At 47.0% G+C, this 27,431-nt stretch overlaps 1 protein-coding gene across 1 annotated transcript in view; it reads right to left on the reverse strand.

Moving 5' to 3' along the window:
• Nucleotides 1–1,545: 1,545 nt before the first annotated feature.
• The window catches only part of cntn6 (contactin 6), a gene marked incomplete at both ends in the record, with an annotated part of 34,933 nt that continues 9,047 nt past the window's right edge, over nt 1,546–27,431 (reverse strand). The window contains 18 exons of the mRNA XM_079747457.1: nt 1,546–1,631; nt 2,076–2,250; nt 3,114–3,226; nt 3,928–4,123; nt 6,935–7,050; nt 7,195–7,429; nt 8,310–8,380; nt 9,651–9,800; nt 10,459–10,617; nt 11,455–11,572; nt 12,324–12,499; nt 13,176–13,303; nt 15,729–15,885; nt 16,372–16,501; nt 17,286–17,428; nt 17,803–17,987; nt 18,293–18,395; nt 20,043–20,246. Coding sequence (XP_079603583.1) covers nt 1,546–1,631; nt 2,076–2,250; nt 3,114–3,226; nt 3,928–4,123; nt 6,935–7,050; nt 7,195–7,429; nt 8,310–8,380; nt 9,651–9,800; nt 10,459–10,617; nt 11,455–11,572; nt 12,324–12,499; nt 13,176–13,303; nt 15,729–15,885; nt 16,372–16,501; nt 17,286–17,428; nt 17,803–17,987; nt 18,293–18,395; nt 20,043–20,246 — 2,645 coding nt within the window. The remainder of the gene's footprint in view (nt 1,632–2,075; nt 2,251–3,113; nt 3,227–3,927; nt 4,124–6,934; nt 7,051–7,194; nt 7,430–8,309; nt 8,381–9,650; nt 9,801–10,458; nt 10,618–11,454; nt 11,573–12,323; nt 12,500–13,175; nt 13,304–15,728; nt 15,886–16,371; nt 16,502–17,285; nt 17,429–17,802; nt 17,988–18,292; nt 18,396–20,042; nt 20,247–27,431) is intronic.

Below are 27,431 nucleotides of genomic sequence, written 5' to 3' on the forward strand. Positions count from 1 at the left end.
AGTGGAAAATCCCTTAGAAATGTAATTAAAGTCATACATCAGTTACTCATATACAGTACATTGGGATAACTACCAATAAAAGTCTCAGAAGGACGGCACGATACTCAAATAAGGCAGTAAATGCAGGCGAAGAAAGACATTTCAATATTTTGTTTTAATTTAAACAGGAAAGGAAAAAACAAATGTCGGGGTTGTGTTGTTCTATCAACAGAACAATATGAGAATGGAACTGAGCTACGCAGCATGGCACTAGCCTTCCTCTATGATTAACAGCTTTTACCCCATCACATTGAAAGCCACATACCGTGGATGTGTGTGTGTGTGTGTGTGTGTGTGTGTGTGTGTGTGTGTGTGTGTGTGTGTGTGTTTCTGTGTGTGTGTTTGAAGAACAGTAGGTGTTCCACTAATTGTGTTGATTGGCTGCTTTGTCAACAGAAATAAGGAAGGAAAATAATGTAAGGATGATGAGCGTATGCAAACAGTCACACACACATTCACACACAAACACACATACACAGTAAATAATGCACATCCTAGTACCGCATCTTAACTGCCAAGGTATTTTTGCAAGTCGCTTTGAATAAAAGCATCTGCTAAAAGTAAATGTCATGTACATATTGCACCGTGGAAGACATACATTTAGAATTAATATGCTTTCTGAAAAGTTTTGACAGAAATACAATGTATTTTCAGAGCCAGAAAACTAATCAAGGACATTTACAGGGACAATAACACAAATGAGAGAGAAAAATACAAGACTCCCCCCATGCCATTGATAAGCGTGACTTTTCAGCTATATAGATCCCAATAGGATCATTTGTTTCAAAGCAAATTGAAAAATTATTATGATCTAGTTGAAGTTTTAAGGCAGCATTAAAAAATGGGAAATTAGCCTTCTATTAACAGCAAGTACTTTTGAGAATCGGCTCCACTTAGAAATCTGTGAACCTCTCTGAAAGATCTGCTTTCTCCATACTTCGATCGTTTAATAAGAACAACTTGTCTCCACATTGCTGTTTCTTTGTATAATCCCCTCCACCAGAGCATCTCACTTCCCCTTAACTCTTGACTTTGTGTGTGTGAAATCACATTGGAGCTGGCGCGAACAGAAGAAATTTGAAGAAATATGCAAGATGTTTCACATACTTGCACTAACAAGAACGATAAGGGTTATTTTTGAGAAGGAAAATGGAGCCTGCTCAAGGCTGGAAAGGTTAGTAGCACGATGCTTCAAGGAAAGCAGGTGAGAGTGTAAGGCTTAAGAAATTATGCAATCAACCTTAAAACAGGTCCCTTTAAACCCTATGCACCACAGAGTATCACCAGACAAAACCGCATCAAATCAATATACAACCATAATCACAATCTGAAACTGACACAAGCAGTAGTCCAGCTATATATCTTTTGATTACAACTTTGACAAAAGTATGATCCATCACCTATTTTAATATGCATATCATGTGGTTGAGAAGAGTTGCCGCTCTCATTTATCAACAAGGAGAGGCGGTGACTGCTAAACAGTGTGCTCACTAGACAGAGACATTGCTAATAGGTCATCAGTGAGACTATCAAAAGTACAAAACAACAAATCCATCTCGATTTTGGGTCGTCGCTTCCTTTTGAGTTAAGACCTGTGAACAAGAAGAATACAAGGATTCCTTCAATGTGCGGTTCAAACGAAGAGTCCTGTGATCGCCTTTAAAATGCCACGTTGTTTAATGAAATGTTTATCTTATTAATGAAGCACACTACGACCTCACAAGATTCCTAGCTAGAATTCTCTTCAGCAATCACAGTATGTTCTCTCCCTCTCCAAATTGAGCCATAGAGCAGAGATACACGGCATTTTAATGTCTCCCTTTGGAGGTCATTTCGATGTCTCCCTTCACAGATTTACTGTCACTGCTGTAAGAAAAGTTCCTCGCAATGATTGCGTCGGGCAGCCAGAAAGGGCTACTTAATAAGATACTTAGTCTTGTTAAATGTGTTAAATCTTGCGTGACCTCTTGCTAGTTTAATCATTTATCCACTTTTTTCCGTTCCTATCTTCATCACAGTACTGGTGTGGGCCTTACTTGACATCTTTGGTATCCGGATGGGGCCGCTGCTGCCGCCGTCGCCACCGTCTGTCAGGACTTTGATATGGATAAGGTAGTCCTGCTCCTCGTCGGAGGGGACCTGCAGCTCCACGCTGGTCCTGTTGGTCTCCAGGATGTGAGTTCTTCCCTGCCAGGTCTCCCGGTACACCACCTGGGGACGGTAGGGCACCGACAACACACACGCACACGCACAAGTTCATGCATGCGCAAACACACACAGACACACACACACACACATGCCCACATGCATACATACACACGCACAAGCATGCACATGCCCATGCCCACACATACACACACATAGAAAGGTTGCTACGTGATCAAATAATCAAAATAGGAACGATCAACAAATAAATGGACAGCTTTTGCTTGAAGCTGTTGAGAAACTGATTACTAATGTTGTTGCCAAAGGATGTGTTTGATGTCATGCGGTGGATATTTCCAAGAAACAAATGTGTCTTACAGGTTAGGCCAGGAACGTTTATTTATGTCACACCCTTTAAACACAACATAGACACACTTCAGACAACCATTTGGAACAGAAATGAAAAGTAAAAGTCTAGGAATTGGAGAGGCTTAAAATGAAAACAAGTAAGCAAGTAAGCAAGTATCAGTGAAAATAGTAAATGAATAAATAATAGAAAACACTGAGGATGCGGACAGAACCCCAATTCATAGAAATTGTCCGGGCAATTGGTTTGCTACAAAGACAAAGTCTGTGCAAAATGTCTAGAATGACATTTATCGTTTTACTGGGGGTGATGACCTGGGTCCCCCAATTCATCCAGTCCTCAACGAGAGAGATTATTTGTATCACCTGGGAGAGATCTTTTAGTTTGGAGGAGTCAGACAGGAAGGGATCTATAACGTGACACTGGAGTGGTGATCTCCATCAGCCACCCAACCCCCCCACCGTACAGCAACCAAGAGAGGCACCTTATTGCTATGATAGCAGCAGGCGAGGATATTGTTTTCCCAGTTAAGGTCTTTCTGCTATCAAGGTGACACACTGACCTTATACCCCGTAACTTCGGACTCATTTTCCAGCGCTTTGACGTGTTCCCAATTCAGAAAGATCCTGGAGTTTGTCAGGTTCCACTCAATACTGCCTGGGGCCTGACTTGGAGCTGTGATGTGACAGAATAGACACAATAACGACACATGTGTGCATGTATGAATAGATCCGAGCACGACACATGAAAATCCAGGCTCACATTTGATTGTATCCACAGAACCGCTCACTCATCCTTAAAGACACTAGCAAATTGATAAATGACTTGGGACATCTTTCTTTATTGACCCCCATGTCAAACTAAAACCACAAATGAATGAAAACATGTCTTTTTTCTTATTGGTGTTGATGTGTGTATAATTATAAGACAGCTCTACCCCCTAAAAAAGCTCAAAAAACACTTTATCATTAACGAGGTCAGTTCCATGGTAACACATCTCTTTTTTTGGATGAGCCTAAAAGTTTATTTACTACGATGTCAATGTCAACAGTATTAATTTTAAGACACTTTGGATAGAAGCATCTGCTAATTGGTCTACATCAGTTATTTTGAGAATACTGTTTCCTGTTTATTTGATGATAAATGTTAAAATGTAACACATCTTTTATTAGTTAATCACTTCACAGGAATCACAGGAATCTTTAAGCAATCATATCTTTCTAAGCACTGATGTCATTTCACTTTTAGCGTTATGATGTATGTACTTTTATTGACAGTATAATTGAGCAATTGCTGCTTTGTCTGGCATCCCTTTAATCAAACACCAAAAGATCTAAACGGTGAATGCTAGAGTCATGGCATAGTGGTGGACTTACGGGGTTTTTTGGTGGTGATGCTACAAGGGGCACTGGGGGGGCCGAGGCCGGCACTGTTGCGTGCCCGGACAGTGACTAGGTACACGGCGCTGGACTTCAGACCGGAGAACAGAGCCCCCATTGGCCCTGGGGCTCCCTCTGCCACCCTCATCCACTCTCCTGCGCTCTGCTCTGTACCCTCCTCCCAGCAGAGGACCTTCACCGGAGACATGATCATGATTACCCTGTTTGGAGGATCGTTTGAATGGCTCATTTGAGAATAATGACGTTCATTAGTCAAATAATGATAATACTAGGAATGATAATAATAATATAGTGCAATTGTGTGGTTGATTAGCATATAATATAGTTCACTTGTAAGATAACAATAATCATAATAGTCATAATCATAATAATAATTATAAAAATAATCATAACAATAACAAAAACATAATTTGCATGGTTCATTTGCATATATGATAGTTAATTTGTTTACAGTGTTGTTAAAGAGTGTTTAAACAACGTTAACATTTAAAAACGACTAAACTTGGTGAAAATAGATAAAATCACATAAATAAGCAGTATTCTTGTTTACGTGTATTCATTTACAATACAAAGAATACAAAATAACAAAAAATATATACAAATAAATGATATTGTTATCGCCCCAAAAAAGCAATACTGTTGGACACTGTCCCATTGGCAAGGTCTCTCTCTCTCGCTCTCTCTCTCTCTCTCACTCTCGCTCTCTCGCTCTCTCTCTCTCTCACTCTCACTCTCTCGCTCTCTCACTCTCCATTTGAATGCATGCAGATGACATCATCACTGCCAATATCCTGACGGCAGGCTTGTTGATGTGCGCGGCGTTCGCCCAGAGCCAGGCGAGCAACGCCACACACTTATCATACGTCTGCCATCTGCTATTCAGCGCCGTAGACAGGTGGACAGTGGCCTAGTGAGACGTCTGGCATACACAGTTATCAAATGACCTCCTCTGGTCCCGCAAAGTCACTCGAGTCACATGCCATTTTGTCCCCCATGTCCCCCCTGTGTCCCCCCCCCCCCCTCCTCCCACCCTTTGCCGACGGCTGTTGGGGGGAAAAGGGTTCAGATGTTCTTCCCAACCTTCTCCCGTAAGCCATGGGTACCAGGGAGTACAACGTACGGTGTACGGAAGTAGAATGGTGAATAAGTTGTATATATAGTTGATCAACTGGAAACTTCAGCATTCTGGTCAATTAGATATAGCTTCCATAATGTAGCGCGGATTTCCAATAATGTAAACTGTGTTTTATGGTATGATTTAATTTACCATGTACATTTTTGATACTTTGATTAACATTTCCTCTGCACAGTTTTTTTTTTTTTACCTCTGCGTCCTCTCTCTCAGTACTTAGTTTAGTCCAACAGACTGCATTTATCATGGCTGCCTTTAAGCTATTAAAAGCCATAAAGGGCAAAGCACATGGGAGATATAACATCATTATAACTAGGAATAGAGGAGCGTAAACGGAGCCCTTTAACATATCAACCTATTCCAAGTACTGGAGAAGCGTCGGGGGGGAGAGCAGAAGAGGAATGGTCTCAGGCCGCACTTAGTGGACCAGTAAGATGCGCTCAAGGCATTGGGGATGGTGCCATCAATGGGATGGTTCTGATTGGCTGCCGTGTACATGACATGGTTTGTGTGCCTAGCTACGCTAAGACTGGATGGTTATGTAACTGTAGTTACATCTGCAGGCACAACTCTTGTTAATGTAGGTTAACAGTGATGTCTGCAAACAATTCCATGGTACATACAGTAAAATAGTGGTCATTACAACATACATTATTCATGAAATGTATGTACTTCTGATTTCCCTTTTCAGTTTTGCTTTTACTAAGCATTTCTTGACTACAAAAGGTTGTCAAAAACATTTTAGTTCCACATTATGACAAATCCTATCTTCTATCAATTTACGATAACGACTGTTTGAATTGCTCTTAAGGAGGTCATTGAGGGAGTGCCAAACAATTCAATTTAAAGAAGGATTTAAAGTTTACACAGCCTTTTTTAAGGACTACAACTAAACATATCCCCTCCGTGAGACGACTCAATCTCCAATGTTTCTCCACAAAGATTTAAAGGTAGCCACGGCCGTAACCTTGTGTTTTTCCTTGAAAGATCACGGTTTTCAAAATATCCAGATTTTCTCACGTCGATCCCCGGGGGAGAGTTTGTTGTAGAGTGCCGTGATGTTAACACATTTTATTTTTCACAGCTATGGCTTCCCAAGGCACTGGGTTGTTTTGGAAAACGAGAGCAGCTGTGAACACACATCGTCCCTATTTAATCCTTGAGATTAGACTGTGACTAATAAACAGCTCCCATGTACATGGCTTCTGAACGTTTAAATATCTATATGCCTTTTGGCTGGCAGGTGTCAATTTCATACAAACTTGCTGTACTACCTGCTGTGCTCTTGTCGGCTAAATCATGGGATTCCTGTGATCTATTTCCCTTTGGCTTTAATATTCCCAAGCAGTAGTGGTTTTGAGTAGTGAACTAAAAATCATATTTTTTTTATGCAGATATACTTCTAATATGATCTTCAACAAAAGTAATTATGCTATTTTGTCACTACTACTAAAAGACCGATCCTATGTTTTCAACAGTCTCCACGCCAACCTGTTTGTTAACATACACCCTGAACCCGATTGACCTTCTCTTTGTGGCGCCGAAGTGCCTTCTCTGAGGCACTAAGATGTGAGAAGGGACACCAGCGGTGAGGTGTGTGGATGTGTGGAGCTCTGTATGTTGATGGCCGGGTCTGACAGAGGGTTAAGCCACTAGGATACCTGTGATATTCCGCCATGGGTGTGTGGAGCATTTCCTATGCAACATTGCTCAATATAACGTTCCTACACAACGATGGAACATAAAAACAAAGCTTACAGCTGAAAAAACGAAGTATCCCGACGTTTATTTGGGTCGTCACCATGGAGCTCTCGGCCCGAAACGGTTCATTTTCCTTTCTTTTGTTCAAACCTCATATCCAGTGATTCGTCCACTGCCAGGAGCTGGTGGCACTGGTTCCCAGTACACCTCAATCTTTGAGGACGACACACTCCTTGCCCACACTCTGGACGGTGCCTCCGAGGGCTCTGAAAATACACAACCATAAATACCTTTGATTCATCATTTATTTGTAATACTATTGGGCCTTCTAAGACTGAACACCTGGAGCACCTGGAAGGTAGTGTGTGTGAGCGAAAAACAGGACATTGCCTTGTGACTTCAGTACTGACCGTCTTCGGCGGAGAACACTGTGACCACGGGGCTGAACGGCCCCTCTCCCACGGCGTTGTAGACCCCTACTTTCACCTCATAGCGGGACAGGGGAGTGACGCTGTCGTTCCAGTACACGTAGCGGGAGGCGTCGGGCGAGGCCAGCACGGACTGGGACCACACGCCGGAGCCCTGCGGCCGGAACGCCACAACGTAGCCCAGGTCCTCGCCGCTCTGCAGCTCCTCTGGGATGGGCTGGGATGGAGACGGAGTAGAGTAGAATGTGATATAAATAGAGGAGAACGGACCATGTAAAGATAGATAGAGAAAATAAAAAATATAGATATTTCTTTCTGACTTTTTGTTATTTGATTTCGTTAGCTAGATATTCTTTAGCGAAGATGCAGATAATAGCAATGTTAAAAAGGGTATATTTTGTTGGGAAAAGTAAGGTTTTATTTTCTATATAGCGTTTTTTCTTCTCCTTTCTATCTTTGTTCAAGGTTGTGCCAGTAGGAGCTCATGGGTAGTGATGCCTTAAGCACACTGGCTCCCCAGGGATACGGAGCAAACAGACAAACGGGTAAACATCCTGCTTGGTGACACATTTGCTTTGCTTGTGATTCGCCTATGAGCCAAGTTTCTTTGTTTCAAGTCCTCTTCTCCTCCGTCAGATGCAGGGTTTTTCCAGAGTACCGGTAGGACAAAGATATCAAGGTTCTGTCATGACTCACATCTACACTCATCAGGTTTGACAAAAAGATATAAGCAACACAGTTTGATCTTTGGCAAACTATATCACAGAGAAAGATACACAAAGCATCTGGGCTTTTTGTTCTGCAGCCACAACAAAAAATAGACATGAATAAATGCCTCAGCAATGACCATCAAAGTCCAAAGGGATTCTGATTGACATGTTTGAGTTTACACTTTTTGAAATGACATTCTTTATTTGATAAGTCTGTGTCAGCAAATCAACAAACCAGGCCTTTAAAAAATAACCTGTATTCATCAATGCTGGCCAAAATGCAGCTACTATTATTACTCAGCAAAAATCCCACCATTGGCAAAATCTCTCAAAAGTGATGTGTCACAGCAGTGGCCCCCACTTAGCCATGAGTCAGGATCCTCTTACCTCCCAGGAGATAACGAGCTCTCCTCCGCTGCCGCCCCCCCCGCTCACGTTCACCGGGGCCACCTCAGGAACTGAATGTGCAGGAAACAGGAAACAGAAACGTCATTCTTCAAAATGCTGCAGGTTAACACTATGCTTTCATCGTAGAGTGGTGCTTCTCTCTTTTCAAAGACAAACACAAAGGATTTATGTCAAACCGTGACACAATCTACAAACCCTTTATTTTTGGGTGGTGGTGGTGGTGGTGGGGTCCAATTATAATCAGTTGTGTGAACATCAGTTATGTTATGATGTCATTTTATGAAGCCCAGCAGGAAACCAGTGGGAGTCCGGTCACACTGGGATTTAACCAGCAGGACGGGAACACAGGGCAATGCTTCTTCAGAGTACACAAAATAATGTAATATAAAGGCCCATTAATTTACTGCTTTGCGGTGTGGAGGGGGATATTCTCTTCAATGTTTTCCGTCTACTTGAGTCCTCTATAATTGTGGCATTCAAATTGTGGAGGGCTGATATAGAGACAATGCTGGAGTATTAGTTTCCATTTAGGCTTCCAGTTGATTAACTATACATTATTCACCATTCTACTTCCGTACACCGTACATTGTTCATAATTTGGTCTTTAAATTTTGATAATAACATGATGTAGTGGCTCTCGATGGGCTGCAGTCTGCCTGTAGGCGTCTTTGAGCAAGATGCCATGGCCCGCTAACTGCTTCCTAATGACATGTAACTGTCTGCACTATCTAAGCTTTACCTGCTCTTTAATGACATGCATCTGTATTCACCATCAAACCCCTACCTGCTCCTCAATGACATGCATATGTATTCACTATCTTCCCTCAAACTGCTCCTTAATGCCCTGTCTCTGTATTCACTTTCCAACCCCTACCTGATGCTTTATGATATGCATCTGTATTCACTATCTAACCCCTACCTCCTCCTTGATGCCCTGTCTCTTTATTCACTATCTAACCCCTATCTGCTCCTTCATGACATGTATCTATATTTACTGTTAGCTGCTTCAGATAAAAGTGCCTACTAAATGACTAAATATAAATTGTGTCTCCCTAATCTGGAACAGCTGAACAGGATGTGATCAAATTTCTAAAGATAATTGATGCTGTTATTAAGTATGAGACATGCATTCAACAACGAATAGATTAACCTCGGTAAAAGTCTACCGATTTCTCCCGTGGGCTACAGAGTCAGACAGAGTCAGAGACAGAGGCAGCGACATTTGATAGACAAACTAAAATTCTAAAAAAAATCTAAAATTGAGAGTGAGCAATCAGAGACATGAACACAGAGTTAGGGATCATTAGTTTGTTGTTGTACCTGCGGCTTTAGTTTGAACGTGTCGGGAGGGCATGCTGGGCTCCCCCACGCCAACACCGTTGATTGCCACAACCCTGAACTCATGTTCCACCCAGGGTTTCAAACCTGTCACTGAGGCGTGCGACATCTGTCCAGGCACACAATCAGGAACTAGGATTAAAGAAGTCAGAATTGAAAGATTTTACTTTAGGAGTAAGTGTGTAGTTGTTATTATTTAAATATATCTAAGCACATTACTATTGCGGTTTGCAGTGTGCATTGCTCGCTTTTATAAAGCGCTCTATAAAGGTTGACTTGATTGGAAAAAAAACTGTTAAAATGTAAAGAACAACTACTATATAATATATTCACTATTTGCATTGCGTCTAAAGTGATTATAAATGCAATAACTTGACTTATCATTAAAACATACAGGGTGTTACCATGCACACTATTAGTTGAAAGGTGAACAACTCCTGCCTCAATGACCATCACAAAATCCTCAGATAAAATAAATCCTCATCTTTTTCTCGGTGAACAGGGAGCAATGTTCTTATCAACAACACATTGAATAAAGAAGAGGCCTTTCACAACCTCCATGAATAAAAAAAGAAAAAGGTGGAGTCAATCCATCTCACTTAGTGCCATGTTCAGCACATATTGATCGATCATTAAAACCTCCATGATTAGCAAACATTCCCTTTAATGCCGTTGAATTTAGCCAATTGTGTCGCATTTCAAGATAAAAATAGATAAAAGAATATCAAGCAGTCAAATATATGCTGTGGCAGCCTTTCAGTGGATGGGGACGTGGGGGAGGACCAGTCACCTGTCTGGGCGGTCTGCCAGCCTATAGAGTAGGGGGTCCTGGCCTGCAACGTGTAGCTGGTGATGGGGCTGTGGTTGTCGGGTCCAGACCCCCAAGAGAGCTGTACGCTGGTGTCCGTAATCCTGCTTACAACCAGGTCCACGGGGGCCCCCGGCGGCCCTATAGCCCAAAATAAAATAGTAGTGTTGGGGAGGGTGGTGGTGGGGGTGTTGGTGGTGGTGTTGGCGGTGGTGGTGATGTTGGTGGTGAATGGGAGGGTTTGGGAAAAGGGCAGACGCCTTTATCAGCTTTATAGTTCCATAGCAGCTGAGACCAAAGCAATCGATCAGGGTTTGTTGCATGCACTGGAAAGAACCAAGAGGAGTAGAGAGGGTAGAAGAAAGAAGAAGTGTGTGGCTTCATAACTCATCTAAAGAAGCCTCAAATGACGGCTGTTTGGAGACAAAATAGAGAGGCTGTGTTCTTTTGGAGAGTGTGGTGGAAGGGGAGCAGTAGAAGCAGTTGAAGAATATTGTATTCATGTACATATATAATACTTAAAAGTACAGCGTTGTAGGAGTTCTAAAACCTTGTTTTTATTGTTTGTGACATTGCTGATAAAAAGCTTTAAAAAACAACAATCTCTTCTACTTCATACAATGATTGTCTGTCTAGAGAACAAGTGGATGAGCTATTGTTGTTTCAGAGCTTTTTTCAGGCGACTGTGAGACAGAGGAGGAAAACAAAACCGGGCAAGCACTTCATTTGAGATTTGGGTGAGAAATAAACTAAACTAATTTAACAGGGCAAATAAATAAACATGACGGCATTTCATGACATTTTAAAGTTTATTTTTGAAGAGAAAACACATTTTTTTTTTGCCTGTGCTTATCTCACAGCCAAAAGAAGTATGCCTCAATGTCATCCAAATCCCTTGAAAAATGACACAGCACATAAACTAATTAGCAAACGGCTAATATGAAAGGATGACAAGCTATGCATACATAAGGCCCTTACCTCTGACAATCAGGTCTGCTGCAGCCGACACGCTGTCAACCACTGTGTGCACCATGCATACATATTTCCCAGAATGCTTCAGCTGAACGTTACGTACCATCAGGTCACCTGCCGACACCTAATGACAAGGTGTACATATTTAATAACATTTTCAGAGGGGCTGGGTCTATTGAAAGAGCAAAGTAGTCACCCAGAAACGATAAGTCTTGCTAGACTTTTCCAACGTATTGACACGGGAAGAACATGTTTGTGTACCGCAGCGGCTCCTGAGAATTGAGCGCTGACATTTGGAAACTCTCAAAAATAATTAGATAATGAAACTGGGGAAAATGTCCTCATGTTAAGGTACTCAAGTACCTCCAAGGGCAAACATTTTGCTGCTGATTCCTCTGAATCCGCTGATTCCTTGTTCCTCAGTAAGAACTAGGAATACAATGTGAAATCACTTTTTTAGGCTGCATGAGGAATCTGATTTCACCAGCCTTAAGACTGTGTATTCGTGTAATAATTAGTATGTGCTCATAAGTACAGTACATACTGACGATAAAACTCTTTTTGAATTTGATTCTGATTAAAATTGTGTAACTGGTGGTCACTTTTACACCACATATACAGGCATGTTATATTTTAAATTTTATGTTAAATATACTGTTTCTCATGCAAAATGATTATGAAATGTATTGCAATTATTGCAATATCTCTCACTCTCACTCTGCAGTTCTCTGCCTTGTTTGTTCAGAAGTTCTGAATCATATTTTTTTTGTCTTTCTTTCTGTAAGCACATTCTTGTACATTGGAGATACCCATCATCGTAGGTCAAGCGAAGCATCATTTGCGCCGGGTTGGGCTTAGGGCAGAAACGTACGTACCCCTCCGATCATCTCAAAGTGTTCCCGCCGATGGCCCAGGTCGATGGGCTTGCCGTTGAGGAACCACTTGAAGACGGGTTCCAGCGTCGGGTCGCTGACAACCTCGCAGGGCAGCACCACGCTCTGGCCCACCGTGGCGTCCAGGGCCAGCGGGGGCAACACGATCCTGGTTGGTTCTGTCGGGGAGAGACAGAGAGAAAGGAGAAGGGGAGAAAGATAGAGACAGAGAAAAAGTGAAAGAAAGTGTAAAGGAGAATGAATCCACCAAATAAAAAGTGAGAAATAAAGAAAGTGAAAAGAGAGATAAACAATAAGAAGAAAAGTCAAAGAAAGAGTGGAAGAAAAAGAAAGTCAGAAAGAAAGAAAGACGGAAAGACAAAGAGCCCAAGACGAACGGACAGAAAGTAAGTAAGTAAGTTTTTAAAATGATCAGCGCTCAATGATCAAGTGACCTTTCATGAGTTCATATGTGCGCAGTTCCCTACCAAAAACTTAAACCCCTTGCAATCAGAATTCCAACTTCCTCCAGAGTGAGACAAGATTTTTTTGCGTATAATAACCATCTTTTATTTTGCAAAATCTCCCTCCCGTCACCACTGTTTCATTATGTTTGTTAACGATCTAAACTATTTGTAGTACACATGCCAAATATTTTCACCACTCCTCGGTGTGAACAATAACTCAGGGCTGACAAACCCAGGGAAGACTTATGCTTCTGTCAAAGCTGCGGGAACATAAAATGGCTGTATATTTCATGATCAATTTCATGCTTGGCTTGCTGTTTTTCTAACCTTAGAAAAGATTTAAACTCTCTGTTTAAAAGGTAGTGAAAGCCCACCAAGAGTAATGTACCTTTTACCACCAGCGAGCCGGAGCTGCTTGACGTTCCGAAAATGTTCTGGGCCACGCACGTGTACCTCCCTGCGTCCGATTGGCTGATGTTGGTGATGCGCAGTGAGCCGTCCCCCTTGATCGTCCGTCTGAAAATGAACACAGAACTCCCTCTTTAAAACATTTTTCACACCACTTGTTCGATCATTATCAATGACTAAATGAATTACTTTATTCTCTTCCTTGCCCCTATTTCCGCGCTCTAAAGTTTTTTCTCATTCTATTTCTTTCTCGAGAAGTCCTTTCTAAAGGCACATCAGTGTAAATCCAGAGATAGCGATTGTCGTAGTTTGAGCAAAGCATATGTGCTTTTGGGGTCGGAGTGGCGCTGGGATCCCAATGGGATACTGGGGCCTGTTAGAAAGATCCAGAGTAAAAAGGCTAGAGCGGCGCGAGGCAATACCAGTGGAATCACTTTATACATCCTTATCAATGTAAAACATACGTGGCAGATACAATCGTCCAACTGCAAGCCATTGGTTCCTAGATCTAAGACTTTAAAATATCACAGTTTCCGGGGGTATAGTATGAGGATAACGTTGACTAAAATACCAAATGCAGAAAGACTGATGAGAGACTGCAGACATGAAAAGGAAGAACAGTCAACCTCATATTTGTCTCTCGCAGTATGAGATGTATCTATATGCCAGAAGCTGCTCGCGTCGATAACATGCTCACGTTGCCATTGTTGGTATTCAGCGAGAACATTTGCAAAGCACATGTAAACAAGACTCCACTTTTTGTAACCTTTGCTTTCACCAAAAAATGAAACAGAAGAGTGAAAAAGGTGATCGGTGGCAGCGAGCAACAGCTCAGAAATCAAACACATTTCTATGAATAAATATGTATCCAGCAGGCGCCCCAGCCAAGAGCCAGTGAGCATGTCTGACACCGGGTGCTTTGCCCTGATTTATTGACCAAAATATCAAGCACTGAGTGATGGAGGCCTGCTGAGGACATGACCTGAGGGCCAATGAGCTGTAAAACAAATAGAAACCTAAAGAACTATCTGCTCCACAGACGAGAGCTGCCTGCGCACTAGGGGAGCCGGCCTGCCTGCGTCCCAACCCACCGGGCCGCCTGCCTGGACGCTTCCCCCTTCCTTTACTCCTTCTCAGAATGAAAGCTCATCCATCGTGGGGCCCATGTGGTCAGGCAGGCCTGGAAAGTTACGTGGGGGACTATGGAGATGTGGAGTGAGCATTGGAATTATGGATTTGAGACACAGGCACTAAAGCGGGAGATGAGAGAGCCGATGTATGTTACTCAGTCTTGGTCCTCCTCCTCCCTCATCCCCGGCAAACTGAATAAATAGGAAATTAGGGTCTGCAAACCTTGGTCAGCTTGAATACCGTCACTCATTTGTGTCATTGTACAGGCAGAAAATGACTTCACTCATAGAAAAAGTGATGATGCTGAAATATTCATTTCTATATTGACTTGGCAAAATGCCGAAATATGTGGTCATCATTATTTATTTGCATGCATGTATGTATGTATGTATGTCTGCATGCATGTATACGTGTATGTATGCATGCGTGTACGTATGTATGTTGTTGAATGGTTCAAAATTGAATTAGCTTGAGCGACTTTTTCTTCTTATCAAACATAAAGAAAAAACTTCACTGATATTATACAACTCTTTGAAACACTATACACATTAAAGTTTGGCTGAAAAGTAACTGTAGAAAAAACGTGGCAACCCTTGTTTCTTTGTCTTTGTGTCTTTGTTCCCAGCACAGTGGAACTATCTCAGAAGGACATTAAACTTGTATGACAACTTCAAAAGCCTGATGTTTTTAAACGGAGCACTGTTGAGTCAGCTGGGTGTCAGTCGGCCGCAGTTAAAATTAATTGAATATATCAAATAGAAAGAAATCACATTTGCATACTCATGCTGTTGCATCTCACGGATCCTAATAGGTCTTTTAGGGATAATCGCAAGCGGCTACTTTATTCCTCCCTCTCTTTCCCCGAACCCCTCCATAAAAGTGACATTCATGCTGCACAAAGACCCCACCTTGACTTCTTCATGCATATTGCATGGTCCCAAGGACAGCCACCCTCTGCGCGGCCTGTGTTTATGGCCACTGCTAGAGATTGATCAAGAGGCTAAGCACAACGAACCGCTCGGTCGGTCGGCAACACACTTAACCTTCCGTCGCCGAGGATGCGGGGCTAAACCCAAAAAATAATACGTCCCATTAAAATTTTTTCATTCTTTGGCCTCCATGTTTAACTGTTGCTCGACAAAACCTTTTCCAGAAGGCGCTCGAAAAAAGCAATAAAACAACAACAAAAGATTTTCAAAGATCTCCCTCCAAAACCCTACACCACCTGGGGTGTATTTCATGCCACAATGACTTCCAAAGTCCGCTTGAGGTGAGCCATAAATAGCAATGAGCTGGGGGGGCGGGGGGGGGGGGATGCTCCTCCACACATCCCCACCCCCCCCTCCCATTAATGCATGCTAGCAGCGGCATGAGCAGTGGTGCGTGGCGCACCCCCCCCTACCTCCTGGTGTCCTTCAGTAGCTCCCCTCCTCCTCCCCTCCTCCAGGAGATGAAGGCCTTGGGAGCGGCCCGCGGGCGACACTCCAGGACCACCTCCCCCCCACGCTGGACCAGGGTGGACTTCTTCACGGGGCTCCAGGAGAAGTCCGGCGGGGAGGCTGAGGAAGGGGTGCAAAGAAGAACATTGGGGCGATGGCATGCTACTTCTTTGTCTTAATATCTTACTAATGAGTCTTTGGAGACGCTTTCATCCAGAGCCACTTGCAGTGAATTGGGATATATATATAGTCACTGAGGAGCTGGAAGTGGTTTATCTTGCTCAAGGATGCCTACAGGTTAGGTTGCAGGAGAGACGTTGGGGATCAAACCTAGTTTCGGGACGGGAGCCGAACAACCCAGCCGTTATACCGTACCCGGTAGTACCCGTTATGTCCCCTAGTAACTAACAATGATGAGCAAAGTGCACATTCACTGGGCTTAAGAAGACCGAAAACTTGACAGCAGCCTGCTATTCTATATCAAAACAATCCAAACAGGCATAACAATTGGCAGAGTTTACTGGGAAGTGAGCTTTCGGAACAAGTCTAATGTACTGTTGCAGACATGTAGTGTATGCATAGCAAACAGCAAAATACACGACTTACCCACAACCTTGAGCTCTGCGCTTGTATAAATGGCACCGTGTTCATTCTCCGCCAGACACTGATACATTCCCGAGTCGGTGAGAGAGACACTGGCTATGCCCAGCCTCCCATCTTCTATGTGAATCCTTTCCTGAAAAGTAAATCAACCAATGATTCATGTCCGATCACACTTTTCCTTCTATTTCTTGTTTATTCTTGTTTTTGTTTTTGTTTTTGGGGGTGTGAGGGGGGTTGGGAAAGACTAGAATGCTAAATCCAAATCTTGAACATGAATCCATTTTCAAAAGTCGATTTACCAAAAGTTTTTGGTAAATACAACATGAGGGGAATCTAATTTGTCTTTGAATTGTGTTTGGCTGTTGTACTTCTGAGGCATACTGTGCATGTCTGTGTCCTGTTTTTAATTGATATGTAGATATTGGACACTTGCAATCTCAGCCAGCAGGGTACCAGATGGAAAAGTCTGGTTTATCTTCCCATATACAACATCTGTTCAATCCTCTAGGGCTCGTAGTGGGTTTCAGGCAGTTCATTGTTTGTTCTTGGTAGAGCTAAAAAAGTCTGCTGCATTCATTCAATGAAATAAAATACGACTCACGTGAACCAAGAGTGAAAGGGTCTGAGGTTTTAAAAAGGAATCATTCTAAAACAGTGATGCACCTCTGTTTGATTTCTTCTACCTGCTGGTATTACGGCTCTAGTACCAGCTGTATAATTAAACGAATGATTTCCAAGAATTTGGGAAAAACGTGTTAGATCAGGCATAGTGTTCTTTTATGGAGTATTTTTTATATGAAAGAAGAATTGCAGTCCCAAGACCCCGAGCTAGGGGTTACGATGAATGTCAAAGAAATTACAAACAATATGCTGATAACCTCTGGGGTATTCTGAGCTAGCGAGCGGATCATGCATACCCCGAGTGCCATAGGCTGCCCGTTCCTCAGCCATCTGTAGGTGGGCGTCGGCTTGCCGCTGGCTTTACACTCCCACTGCAGATTAGCCTCGATAGCGATGTTAGCATCCTTCAACGTCTGGAGCCACTGCAGGTGTTCAACATCTGGGGATATGAACACAAACACAGGAAACCTTTTTTTGTGATTTTAGACGTGATTTTCAAGGACAATAATTTGTTTGCGGATCCAATCCAATTTTCTTTCCAAGTTAAGTTTTAATCAAGATATAATAAAACTAATACTCACATAAAACTAATACTAATAAAATATTACATTTCTATCAAATATTACATATGTTAATATTACATGCATACATGCACGTACACTAGGTGGAATTAAATAATACTACATAAGAAGAAAATATTGAGTCGTTGTTTTTATTGACTTCATAAATAGATATTGAGAACATTGACTGCTCGGTATTCAGATCACATCATCGAAGAACATTCATCAGGCCCGTAGTGGAACAAACCCCTACTCTGGAAGAGAAGCCGTCCGCGGGCCACGTTCCTCCCCCTGCTGTTCTCGGCCACGCACTCGTACTGCCCCTCATCCTCGGGCCGGAAGTAGGGGATCTCCAGCACCCCGCTGGAGTGGTGGATCTGGATCTTCCCCGCCAGAGGACTGCCGTCAGCCCGCCGCCAGGAGATGGAGGGCACGGGGCTGCAGGGGTCATCAGACAGCGGCAGAGAGAGGTCACACATATGACAGCAGAAGCACAAGGAGGCGGCGTAAAGCTGTGCGGGGCGGTGGGGGGCATGTCTGCGGCCCCTGATTGTGCGGGACCGGGATGACTGACGTGTCCGCCTGCTGACTCGCTGTTGCGATGGTGGAAGACGGCCGCCGGGGAGCGTTATCACCGAGGCAACATTGAAGATAATAAATCGGGAGGGTCAGGGGTCGATGTGGGGGGAGGATGTGTGTGTGTGTGCAGGGTGGCCCTGGGGGAGGGGTGCGGAAGCACTTACTTTCCCAAGGCGAAGCATTCCAGCTTAACCGAGGACCCTTTGGGGACGTGAAGGCTTTCCGGGAACTGCACCTCGATCTTGGGTTCATATTCGCCCATCACGGCTGCAGTGAGAGGGAAGACAACCAATGCTCAGTCGGAACATAAAAGAGTGTCATTAACCTGACAATCCTTGCCTTGAATGACACTTGCGTAGTCAATCAATGAGTTCTTCATCTGCCAGGTTTGCAATCATGAAGACGATATTCACCGGTAGACAACAAGTTGGGCAATCAAAATCAGATATCTGTGAACTTGTAGCTATCACTATTTCAGTTTCTGTGGAGCTGGTACTCCAATCTGGTGGTTTTTCACGGAAGCATGGGTTGGGATTACACATGTGCTTGAGCTCAGATCTTAAGTGCTCCACACACCGAGCTGTGATAAGGTGCCTTCTTCACACTGCACTGGTTGTGCCAGTCGATGTGTGAGTGTGCGTGTGTGTTGTAAGTGTATGCTTGTGTGTGCTTGCGTGTGTAGTAATTTAACATCTGTGCGTGTGTGTGTAGTGAGTGAATATTTGTGCTTGTGTGTATATGTGTGTTTTCTTGAGCATGTGTGTGTGTGAGATTGTGTGCGTGTGTGTGCGTGTGTTTGTGTGTGTATGTATGTACGTGCACATGCTCATGCTTCCCTGTGAGTGAGCAGGCAACAGACTAGCATATGTAAATGTGTGCCCTCATGCAGACAGGGAGTGTTCTCCTATACACAGCTCTGTTCAGTGGGCCAGTTGTAAAAGCACACAATGAAAACCTCCTCTGTAAGCACATAAGCCAAAACAAAAGCAATAAAACCAGTAAATACAGCTTCATGCTCCAACAATGACGGATCTCCCCGCCCCTCCCATCCAACACAGCAGCTTGCTTCACTGCCATAAGAGCAGGATGCTGCAGGGCCTGGCTGTTGTGTGTGTGTGTGTGTGTGTGTATGTGTGTATGTGTGTGTGTGTGTGTGAACGGATGGGTTGAGTTGCGTTGTACTTGTGAATACATGCTTGTGCACAGAGAGAGAATGAGGGGCCGCCTGAGACAGAATTCATACTTAGTCTTACACACACTTTTATAATCTCGCATATACACCACTATACTCATACAGACACACTATTATACACCTTTTACATGTATGTATGAGAGTGTATAGCATACAGAATTGCTGGAAATTCCAGAGTGAAATGACAGGGCAGTATTTTGAGCGCCAGAAGCTACCAACTCTCTCACACACACTACGATTCTCTCTCACACACACTACTTTATTCTCTTACATAAACAACTATACTCTCTCACAGACACTACTATATTATCTTGCATAAATAACTATACTCTCTCACACACACTGCTATTCTCTCTCTCACACACACTTCTACATTCTCTTTCATAAACAACTATACTCTCTCACATACACTACTATACTCTCTCTCACACACAACTATACTCTCTCACATACACTTCTATATTCTCTCACATACACGACTACACATTCTCATACAAACATGTAAAAGGAGTATAATAGTGTGTGTATGAGTATAGTGTTGTATATGCGAGATTATAATAGTGTGTGTAAGACCAAGTATGAATTCTGTCCCAGGCGGCCCCTCGTGTGTGTGTGTGTGTGTGTGTGTGTGTATGTGTGTGTATATACATATATGTGTGTGTCTGTTCATGGGGATGTATGTGTGTACTTGTTCATGCCTGCGTGTGTGTGTGTGCGCTCACCATCTGTGCGCAGCACAACAGGCGTGGGGGAGCTGAAGGCCGTGGCGTTGTTCATGGTGTTCCTCACAACGCAGGTGTAGTTGCCCACATCTGACGCCTCCACCATGGCGATGTACAGATTCCCTGTGCGCTGGGACACGAAGCGCCGGCTGTCCTGCAGTAGGAACCGGGGCTGCCCGTTGAACACCCACGAATACTTGATCTCTGTGAAAACATACACACACGGAGGAACAGCAGTTATTGATGATAGATAATTGTTGTTTTAGAGCTCATGCTAAAGAAAAGAGTGTTTGATCTCTGCAAAATAAAATGGATATTGTGGCATCCCGCCGCCGGACCTCGGACCGGGCGGGTCCGAGGACGAGCAGTAGACGGGGGTTTACCGTCGCCACCCTCCAGCCGGCGACAGAGAGCACCACGTCTCTCCCCCCAATCAGCGCAATCGGAGACACCTGGCCGGAGGAAGGGAAAGGACCAGGAGCCGGGCTTAAAAGGCGCACCAGACCGGGCGAACCAGGAAGTGCCACGGAGAGAGTCCGCACCAAGAGAGAGTGACACGGCGGGAGTCCGCACCACAGGGAGAGAGACACGGCGGGAGTCCGCACCAACGGGAGAGTGACACGGAGGGAGTAAGCACCAGACCGGGCGAACGGCAAGGGACGCGGAGGGATTCCGCACAGCGCCGGGCAAGTGACACGGCGGGAGTGCTCGCTAGACCGGGAGAAGGGCGAAGCGACATGGAGGGAGTCCGCACCACGCCGGCGATCTAGAGGCTCACGGAGACCCTAGCACGAGTATACAGACTATTAATTATTCTCGTGAAATAAACGCCGACTGCGGCTTTAACCCTTGATTTCTGTGTGATTCCTGCCGGGTGTCTGACAATCGGGGAAACGGGTTGCCACAATATATGTTAATGTTCAAAACTAATTGTAAACCCTTGGATGACCTCTGTGAAAATATGTTGAAATAAATTTAAGAAAAAGGCGTGGCGGTAATAGCATTGCTGCTACCCAGACAGCCCATTGAAAACTGTCAGATCTCTTTAAATGGCTAGAGATCTGACAGTGTGTGTGTATATATATTTATTATTCTATTTTATTGATATATATATATTTAAATAAAATAATGGGGATAAAAGTAACACAAGAAACTTTTTTCTTTTTGATCTCGGTAAAATATATCGGGTATCTGACAATCGGGGAAACGGGTTGCCACATATGGTGGAGAATGCGGGCAACTCGACCGCGCTACGGGCCGGTTCTGTGAGGGAGCCCCCTTCAGCCGGCATACAGAACCCGGATGAGACCGCGGCGACGCCCGCCCAGCAGCAGCAGTGGGAGACCACGGAGAGTCTGGCCCTGCTCTACGAGGTCGTACTACGGCTCACCGAACTAAGCGCCGCGACCGCCGCCGCAACCGCCGCCGCGACCGCCGCCGCGACCGCCGCCCCGTTTCAGCCGGAGACGACTCCGCCGGAGACGACGCCGCCAGAGACGACGCGGCCCGAGACGAGGCCGCGGGAGATGAGGCCGTGGGAGGCGGGGCCGCGAGACGAGCCATGCCGGCAGCAGACGCAGCCATGCATGCGAGCGACCTGCTGGGCACAGGGGAAAACGGGAAGCCCGACCATACCGGCGCGGGTAATGAACCAGGACACGCAGGCCCTCGTGGATACCGGCAGCGTGGTCACTCTCCTCCGCCCCGACTTGGCGGGCGGGAAGGAGGGCGCGCCCATAGAGGTGACCTGCACACACGGGGACACCCGGACGTTCGAGACCTGCCACGTCGTCATCCGGACCCCGCACGGGGTATTCACGACGCGGGCAGGGATCGTACCCCACCTACCGGTGCCGCTGCTAATCGGAAAGGACTGCCCGATCTTCCACCGGCTACAGGACCCGGCGCGTGAACTCCGGAGCCGGAGAGAACCACCCCGCAGAGGGGTGAGGGGAGCTCAACAGGCCCACGGGGCCACCAGGCCTCCGTCGCCCCCCGGAGGGCGAACAGAGGTGGCTGAGCCCGCGGCCTCACCGGAACCAGGGGCCGTGGCGCTGCTCGAGGCCGACTCGGAGCCAGAGCTCGAGGCCGAGCCAGAGGCCGACGTCAACACCGAGCCGGAGGCAGAGGCAGAGACGGAAGCGGCAGAGACGTCAGTCGGAGCAAGGGACTCCGCTAAAGAAGCTGAGGACGACCACCTGCCCGTGTCGATCCCCAATGAAGCCGCCATCGCGCTGGACGTGGATGGGGACGACCTCCCGGAGACAGGTAAACCTGTGAAGCTTCCAGATCCCGACAAGAGCTCGGACGACCACCGGGTCCCCTCTGGACCCACGGGCCACGACGACGATGACGACGACGACCTGATGGAGGAGGTGACCAAGGACCCCGGCTCCAAGAAGGCGTCGACCGCCAAGCCGCTGCAGCAAATCACAGTGGACCACGAGTGTGCCTATCAAGCCCAGAGCCGGTGGAGGGCGGAGGGAGGTCATCCTGGTCACTGACCACGCCCCCCTGAAACGGATGGCCGGAGCCAGGGACACCAACGCACGAGTGACGCGGTGGTTCCGGGCCCTCCGAAACATCAGGTACTATCTCCTAGGGAGGGAGGTCATCCTGGTCACCAACCACGCCCCCCTGAAGCGGATGGCCGGAGCCAGGAACGCCGACACCCTGTCACGCCGGGATGCCTGCCTGAGCGGGTTCACCGACGACCAGGGGCCTGAGCAAGCGGTGGGGGAGTGTGGCATCCCGCCGCCGGACCTCGGACCGGGCGGGTCCGAGGACGAGCAGTAGACGGGGGTTTACCGTCGCCACCCTCCAGCCGGCGACAGAGAGCACCACGTCTCTCCCCCCAATCAGCGCAATCGGAGACACCTGGCCGGAGGAAGGGAAAGGACCAGGAGCCGGGCTTAAAAGGCGCACCAGACCGGGCGAACCAGGAAGTGCCACGGAGAGAGTCCGCACCACGGAGAGAGTGACACGGCGGGAGTCCGCACCACAGGGAGAGAGACACGGCGGGAGTCCGCACCAACGGGAGAGTGACACGGAGGGAGTAAGCACCAGACCGGGCGAACGGCAAGGGACGCGGAGGGATTCCGCACAGCGCCGGGCAAGTGACACGGCGGGAGTGCTCGCTAGACCGGGAGAAGGGCGAAGCGACACGGAGGGAGTCCGCACCACGCCGGCGATCTAGAGGCTCACGGAGACCCTAGCACGAGTATACAGACTATTAATTATTCTCGTGAAATAAACGCCGACTGCGGCTTTAACCCTTGATTTCTGTGTGATTCCTGCCGGGTGTCTGACAATCGGGGAAACGGGTTGCCACAATATATGTTAATGTTCAAAACTAATTGTAAACCCTTGGATGACCTCTGTGAAAATATGTTGAAATAAATTTAAGAAAAAGGCGTGGCGGTAATAGCATTGCTGCTACCCAGACAGCCCATTGAAAACTGTCAGATCTCTTTAAATGGCTAGAGATCTGACAGTGTGTGTGTATATATATTTATTATTCTATTTTATTGATATATATATATTTAAATAAAATAATGGGGATAAAAGTAACACAAGAAACTTTTTTCTTTTTGATCTCGGTAAAATATATCGGGTATCTGACAATCGGGGAAACGGGTTGCCACATATGGTGGAGAATGCGGGCAACTCGACCGCGCTACGGGCCGGTTCTGTGAGGGAGCCCCCTTCAGCCGGCATGCAGAACCCGGATGGGACCGCGGCGACGCCCGCCCAGCAGCAGCAGTGGGAGACCACGGAGAGTCTGGCCCTGCTCTACGAGGTCGTACTACGGCTCACCGAACTAAGCGCCGCGACCGCTGCCGCAACCGCCGCCGCGACCGCCGCCGCGACCGCCGCCGCGACCGCCGCCGCGACCGCCGCCGCGACCGCCGCCGCGACCGCCGCCCCGTTGCAGCCGGAGACGACGCCGCCGGAGACGACGCCGCCAGAGACGACGCGGCCCGAGACGAGGCCGCGGGAGATGAGGCCGTGGGAGGCGGGGCCGCGAGACGAGCCACGCCGGCAGCAGACGCAGCCATGCATGCGAGCGACCTGCTGGGCACAGGGGAAAACGGGAAGCCCGACCATACCGGCGCGGGTAATGAACCAGGACACGCAGGCCCTCGTGGATACCGGCAGCGTGGTCACTCTCCTCCGCCCCGACTTGGCGGGCGGGAAGGAGGGCGCGCCCATAGAGGTGACCTGCACACACGGGGACAGTCGGACGTTCGAGACCTGCCACGTCGTCATCCGGACCCCGCACGGGGTATTCACGACGCGGGCAGGGATCGTACCCCACCTACCGGTGCCGCTGCTAATCGGAAAGGACTGCCCGATCTTCCACCGGCTACAGGACCCGGCGCGTGAACTCCGGAGCCGGAGAGAACCACCCCGCAGAGGGGTGAGGGGAGCTCAACAGGGCCACGGGGCCACCAGGCCTCCGTCGCCCCCCGGAGGGCGAACAGAGGTGGCTGAGCCCGCGGCCTCACCGGAACCAGGGGCCGTGGCGCTGCTCAAGGCCGACTCGGAGCCAGAGCTCGAGGCCGAGCCAGAGGCCGACGTCAACACCGAGCCGGAGGCAGAGGCAGAGACGGAAGCGGCAGAGACGTCAGTCGGAGCAAGGGACTCCGCTAAAGAAGCTGAGGACGACCACCTGCCCGTGTCGATCCCCAATGAAGCCGCCATCGCGCTGGACGTGGATGGGGACGACCTCCCGGAGACAGGTAAACCTGTGAAGCTTCCAGATCCCGACAAGAGCTCGGACGACCACCGGGTCCCCTCTGGACCCACGGGCCACGACGACGATGACGACGACGACCTGATGGAGGAGGTGACCAAGGACCCCGGCTCCAAGAAGGCGTCGACCGCCAAGCCGCTGCAGCAAATCACAGTGGGCCACGAGTGTGCCTATCAAGCCCAGAGCCGGTGGAGGGCGGAGGGAGGTCATCCTGGTCACTGACCACGCCCCCCTGAAACGGATGGCCGGAGCCAGGGACACCAACGCACGAGTGACGCGGTGGTTCCGGGCCCTCCGAAACATCAGGTACTATCTCCTAGGGAGGGAGGTCATCCTGGTCACCAACCACGCCCCCCTGAAGCGGATGGCCGGAGCCAGGAACGCCGACGCCCTGTCACGCCGGGATGCCTGCCTGAGCGGGTTCACCGACGACCAGGGGCCTGAGCAAGCGGTGGGGGAGTGTGGCATCCCGCCGCCGGACCTCGGACCGGGCGGGTCCGAGGACACGCAGTAGACGGGGGTTTGCCGTCGCCACCCTCCAGCCGGCGACAGAGAGCACCACGTCTCTCCCCCCAATCAGCGCAATCGGAGACACCTGGCCGGAGGAAGGGAAAGGACCAGGAGCCGGGCTTAAAAGGCGCACCAGACCGGGCGAACCAGGAAGTGCCACGGAGAGAGTCCGCACCAAGAGAGAGTGACACGGCGGGAGTCCGCACCACAGGGAGAGAGACACGGCGGGAGTCCGCACCAACGGGAGAGTGACACGGAGGGAGTAAGCACCAGACCGGGCGAACGGCAAGGGACGCGGAGGGATTCCGCACAGCGCCGGGCAAGTGACACGGCGGGAGTGCTCGCTAGACCGGGAGAAGGGCGAAGCGACACGGAGGGAGTCCGCACCACGCCGGCGATCTAGAGGCTCACGGAGACCCTAGCACGAGTATACAGACTATTAATTATTCTCGTGAAATAAACGCAGACTGCGGCTTTAACCCTTGATTTCTGTGTGATTCCTGCCGGGTGTCTGACAATCGGGGAAACGGGTTGCCACAATATATGTTAATGTTCAAAACTAATTGTAAACCCTTGGATGACCTCTGTGAAAATATGTTGAAATAAATTTAAGAAAAAGGCGTGGCGGTAATAGCATTGCTGCTACCCAGACAGCCCATTGAAAACTGTCAGATCTCTTTAAATGGCTAGAGATCTGACAGTGTGTGTGTATATATATTTATTATTCTATTTTATTGATATATATATATTTAAATAAAATAATGGGGATAAAAGTAACACAAGAAACTTTTTTCTTTTTGATCTCGGTAAAATATATATGAATACATATTAAAGAACGGCCCATTGAACAACCCAGAATATGGTATCTTTAGATACGTATTACAAGAGGCAGTAATAGTCACATTATAGACCAGACGGCCAATTCAACACCCAGGAATATTTGATCTCGGTGAAAATAAAGAGAATATACATATTAAAGGAAAAGGTATGGCGGTGATGTAATACTATAGACCAGACATGGCCACAGGGAACAGAATATCGACAAAGGGTAATAAAAGAAGATATTATTTTCAATGGCATTCCAAAAAATCTACCAGACCGCACAATGACGACAGGGAAGAAGCAGGCCCAGAAATATATCCAGGTATAAATAGAAGGGTCGGGCCAGGATTACATTTCTTGGCTGATGTCAGGCTACCTATACAGGCAGAGATTTAATGGTATGTACAAAGTAGAGGAAGGGAGGTTAGGAATGAAAAGGGGAGGGAAGGGATGGGGGGCGGGGGGATTTGGAAGGTGTACAGATGAGTGTGTCACCGATGCCTCTGTCAGTCTAGCATGGGGCGCGGTCCAATTTAGTAAGAGGAGCTGTCTGGACGGGACACGTGTGGTAGGGGTTAATGGGACAGAATGGCTTGACGTTACCCCTGCCATCTTATTATAATGCTTTTGCATGTGCGTGTGTGTTGGGGAATTGCAGGCTTTGGGTAGACAATCAAGTGACAGCTCTTATGACACACAAGCGTCTTGCCCCATCCTCTCACACACACATACACACACAGACTTACACACACACAGATGTGCACATGCACACAAAGCAAGAAAGAGTGTAAGGCAGTGGGAGTGAGAGAACGATAAAGAAAGCGAGAGAGAGAGAAAGAGAGAGAGAGGGAGTGGGATGACGAGAGGAAGAGAAATAGGAGAAAGATAAAGAGTAAGGCAGGGAGAGATGGATAGATGGAGGGAGAAATACAGAGATAAAACGGTTGAGACAGAGCGATAAATAGATAGAAAAGGAAAGGGGTAAAAAGGTGGAAGACAGAGATAGCTAGAGAGATTAGAAGGGAGATATAGAGAGAGATGGTGAGAGACAGAGAGGTTCAAACAGATGGATGAATGAAGAGAAAGAGAGCGGAGAGAGAGAAAGAGGGAAAGAAATGGAGAGCGAGAGAGGGAAAGAGAAAGACAGAGAGAGATAGAGAATAAGACAGAAAGATAAATAGAGCGAGAGGAAGGCAGATAGATAGAGGGGCATCCAGGGAAGGAAAATAAGAGACAGAGAGAAGGAGGCAAAGACAGAGAGAGAGAGAGAGAGAGAGAGAGAGAGAGAGAGAGTGAGGGAG

The sequence above is a fragment of the Pollachius pollachius genome (assembly GCF_949987615.1).
Source record: "Pollachius pollachius genome assembly, chromosome: 12".
NCBI lineage: Eukaryota > Metazoa > Chordata > Actinopteri > Gadiformes > Gadidae > Pollachius > Pollachius pollachius.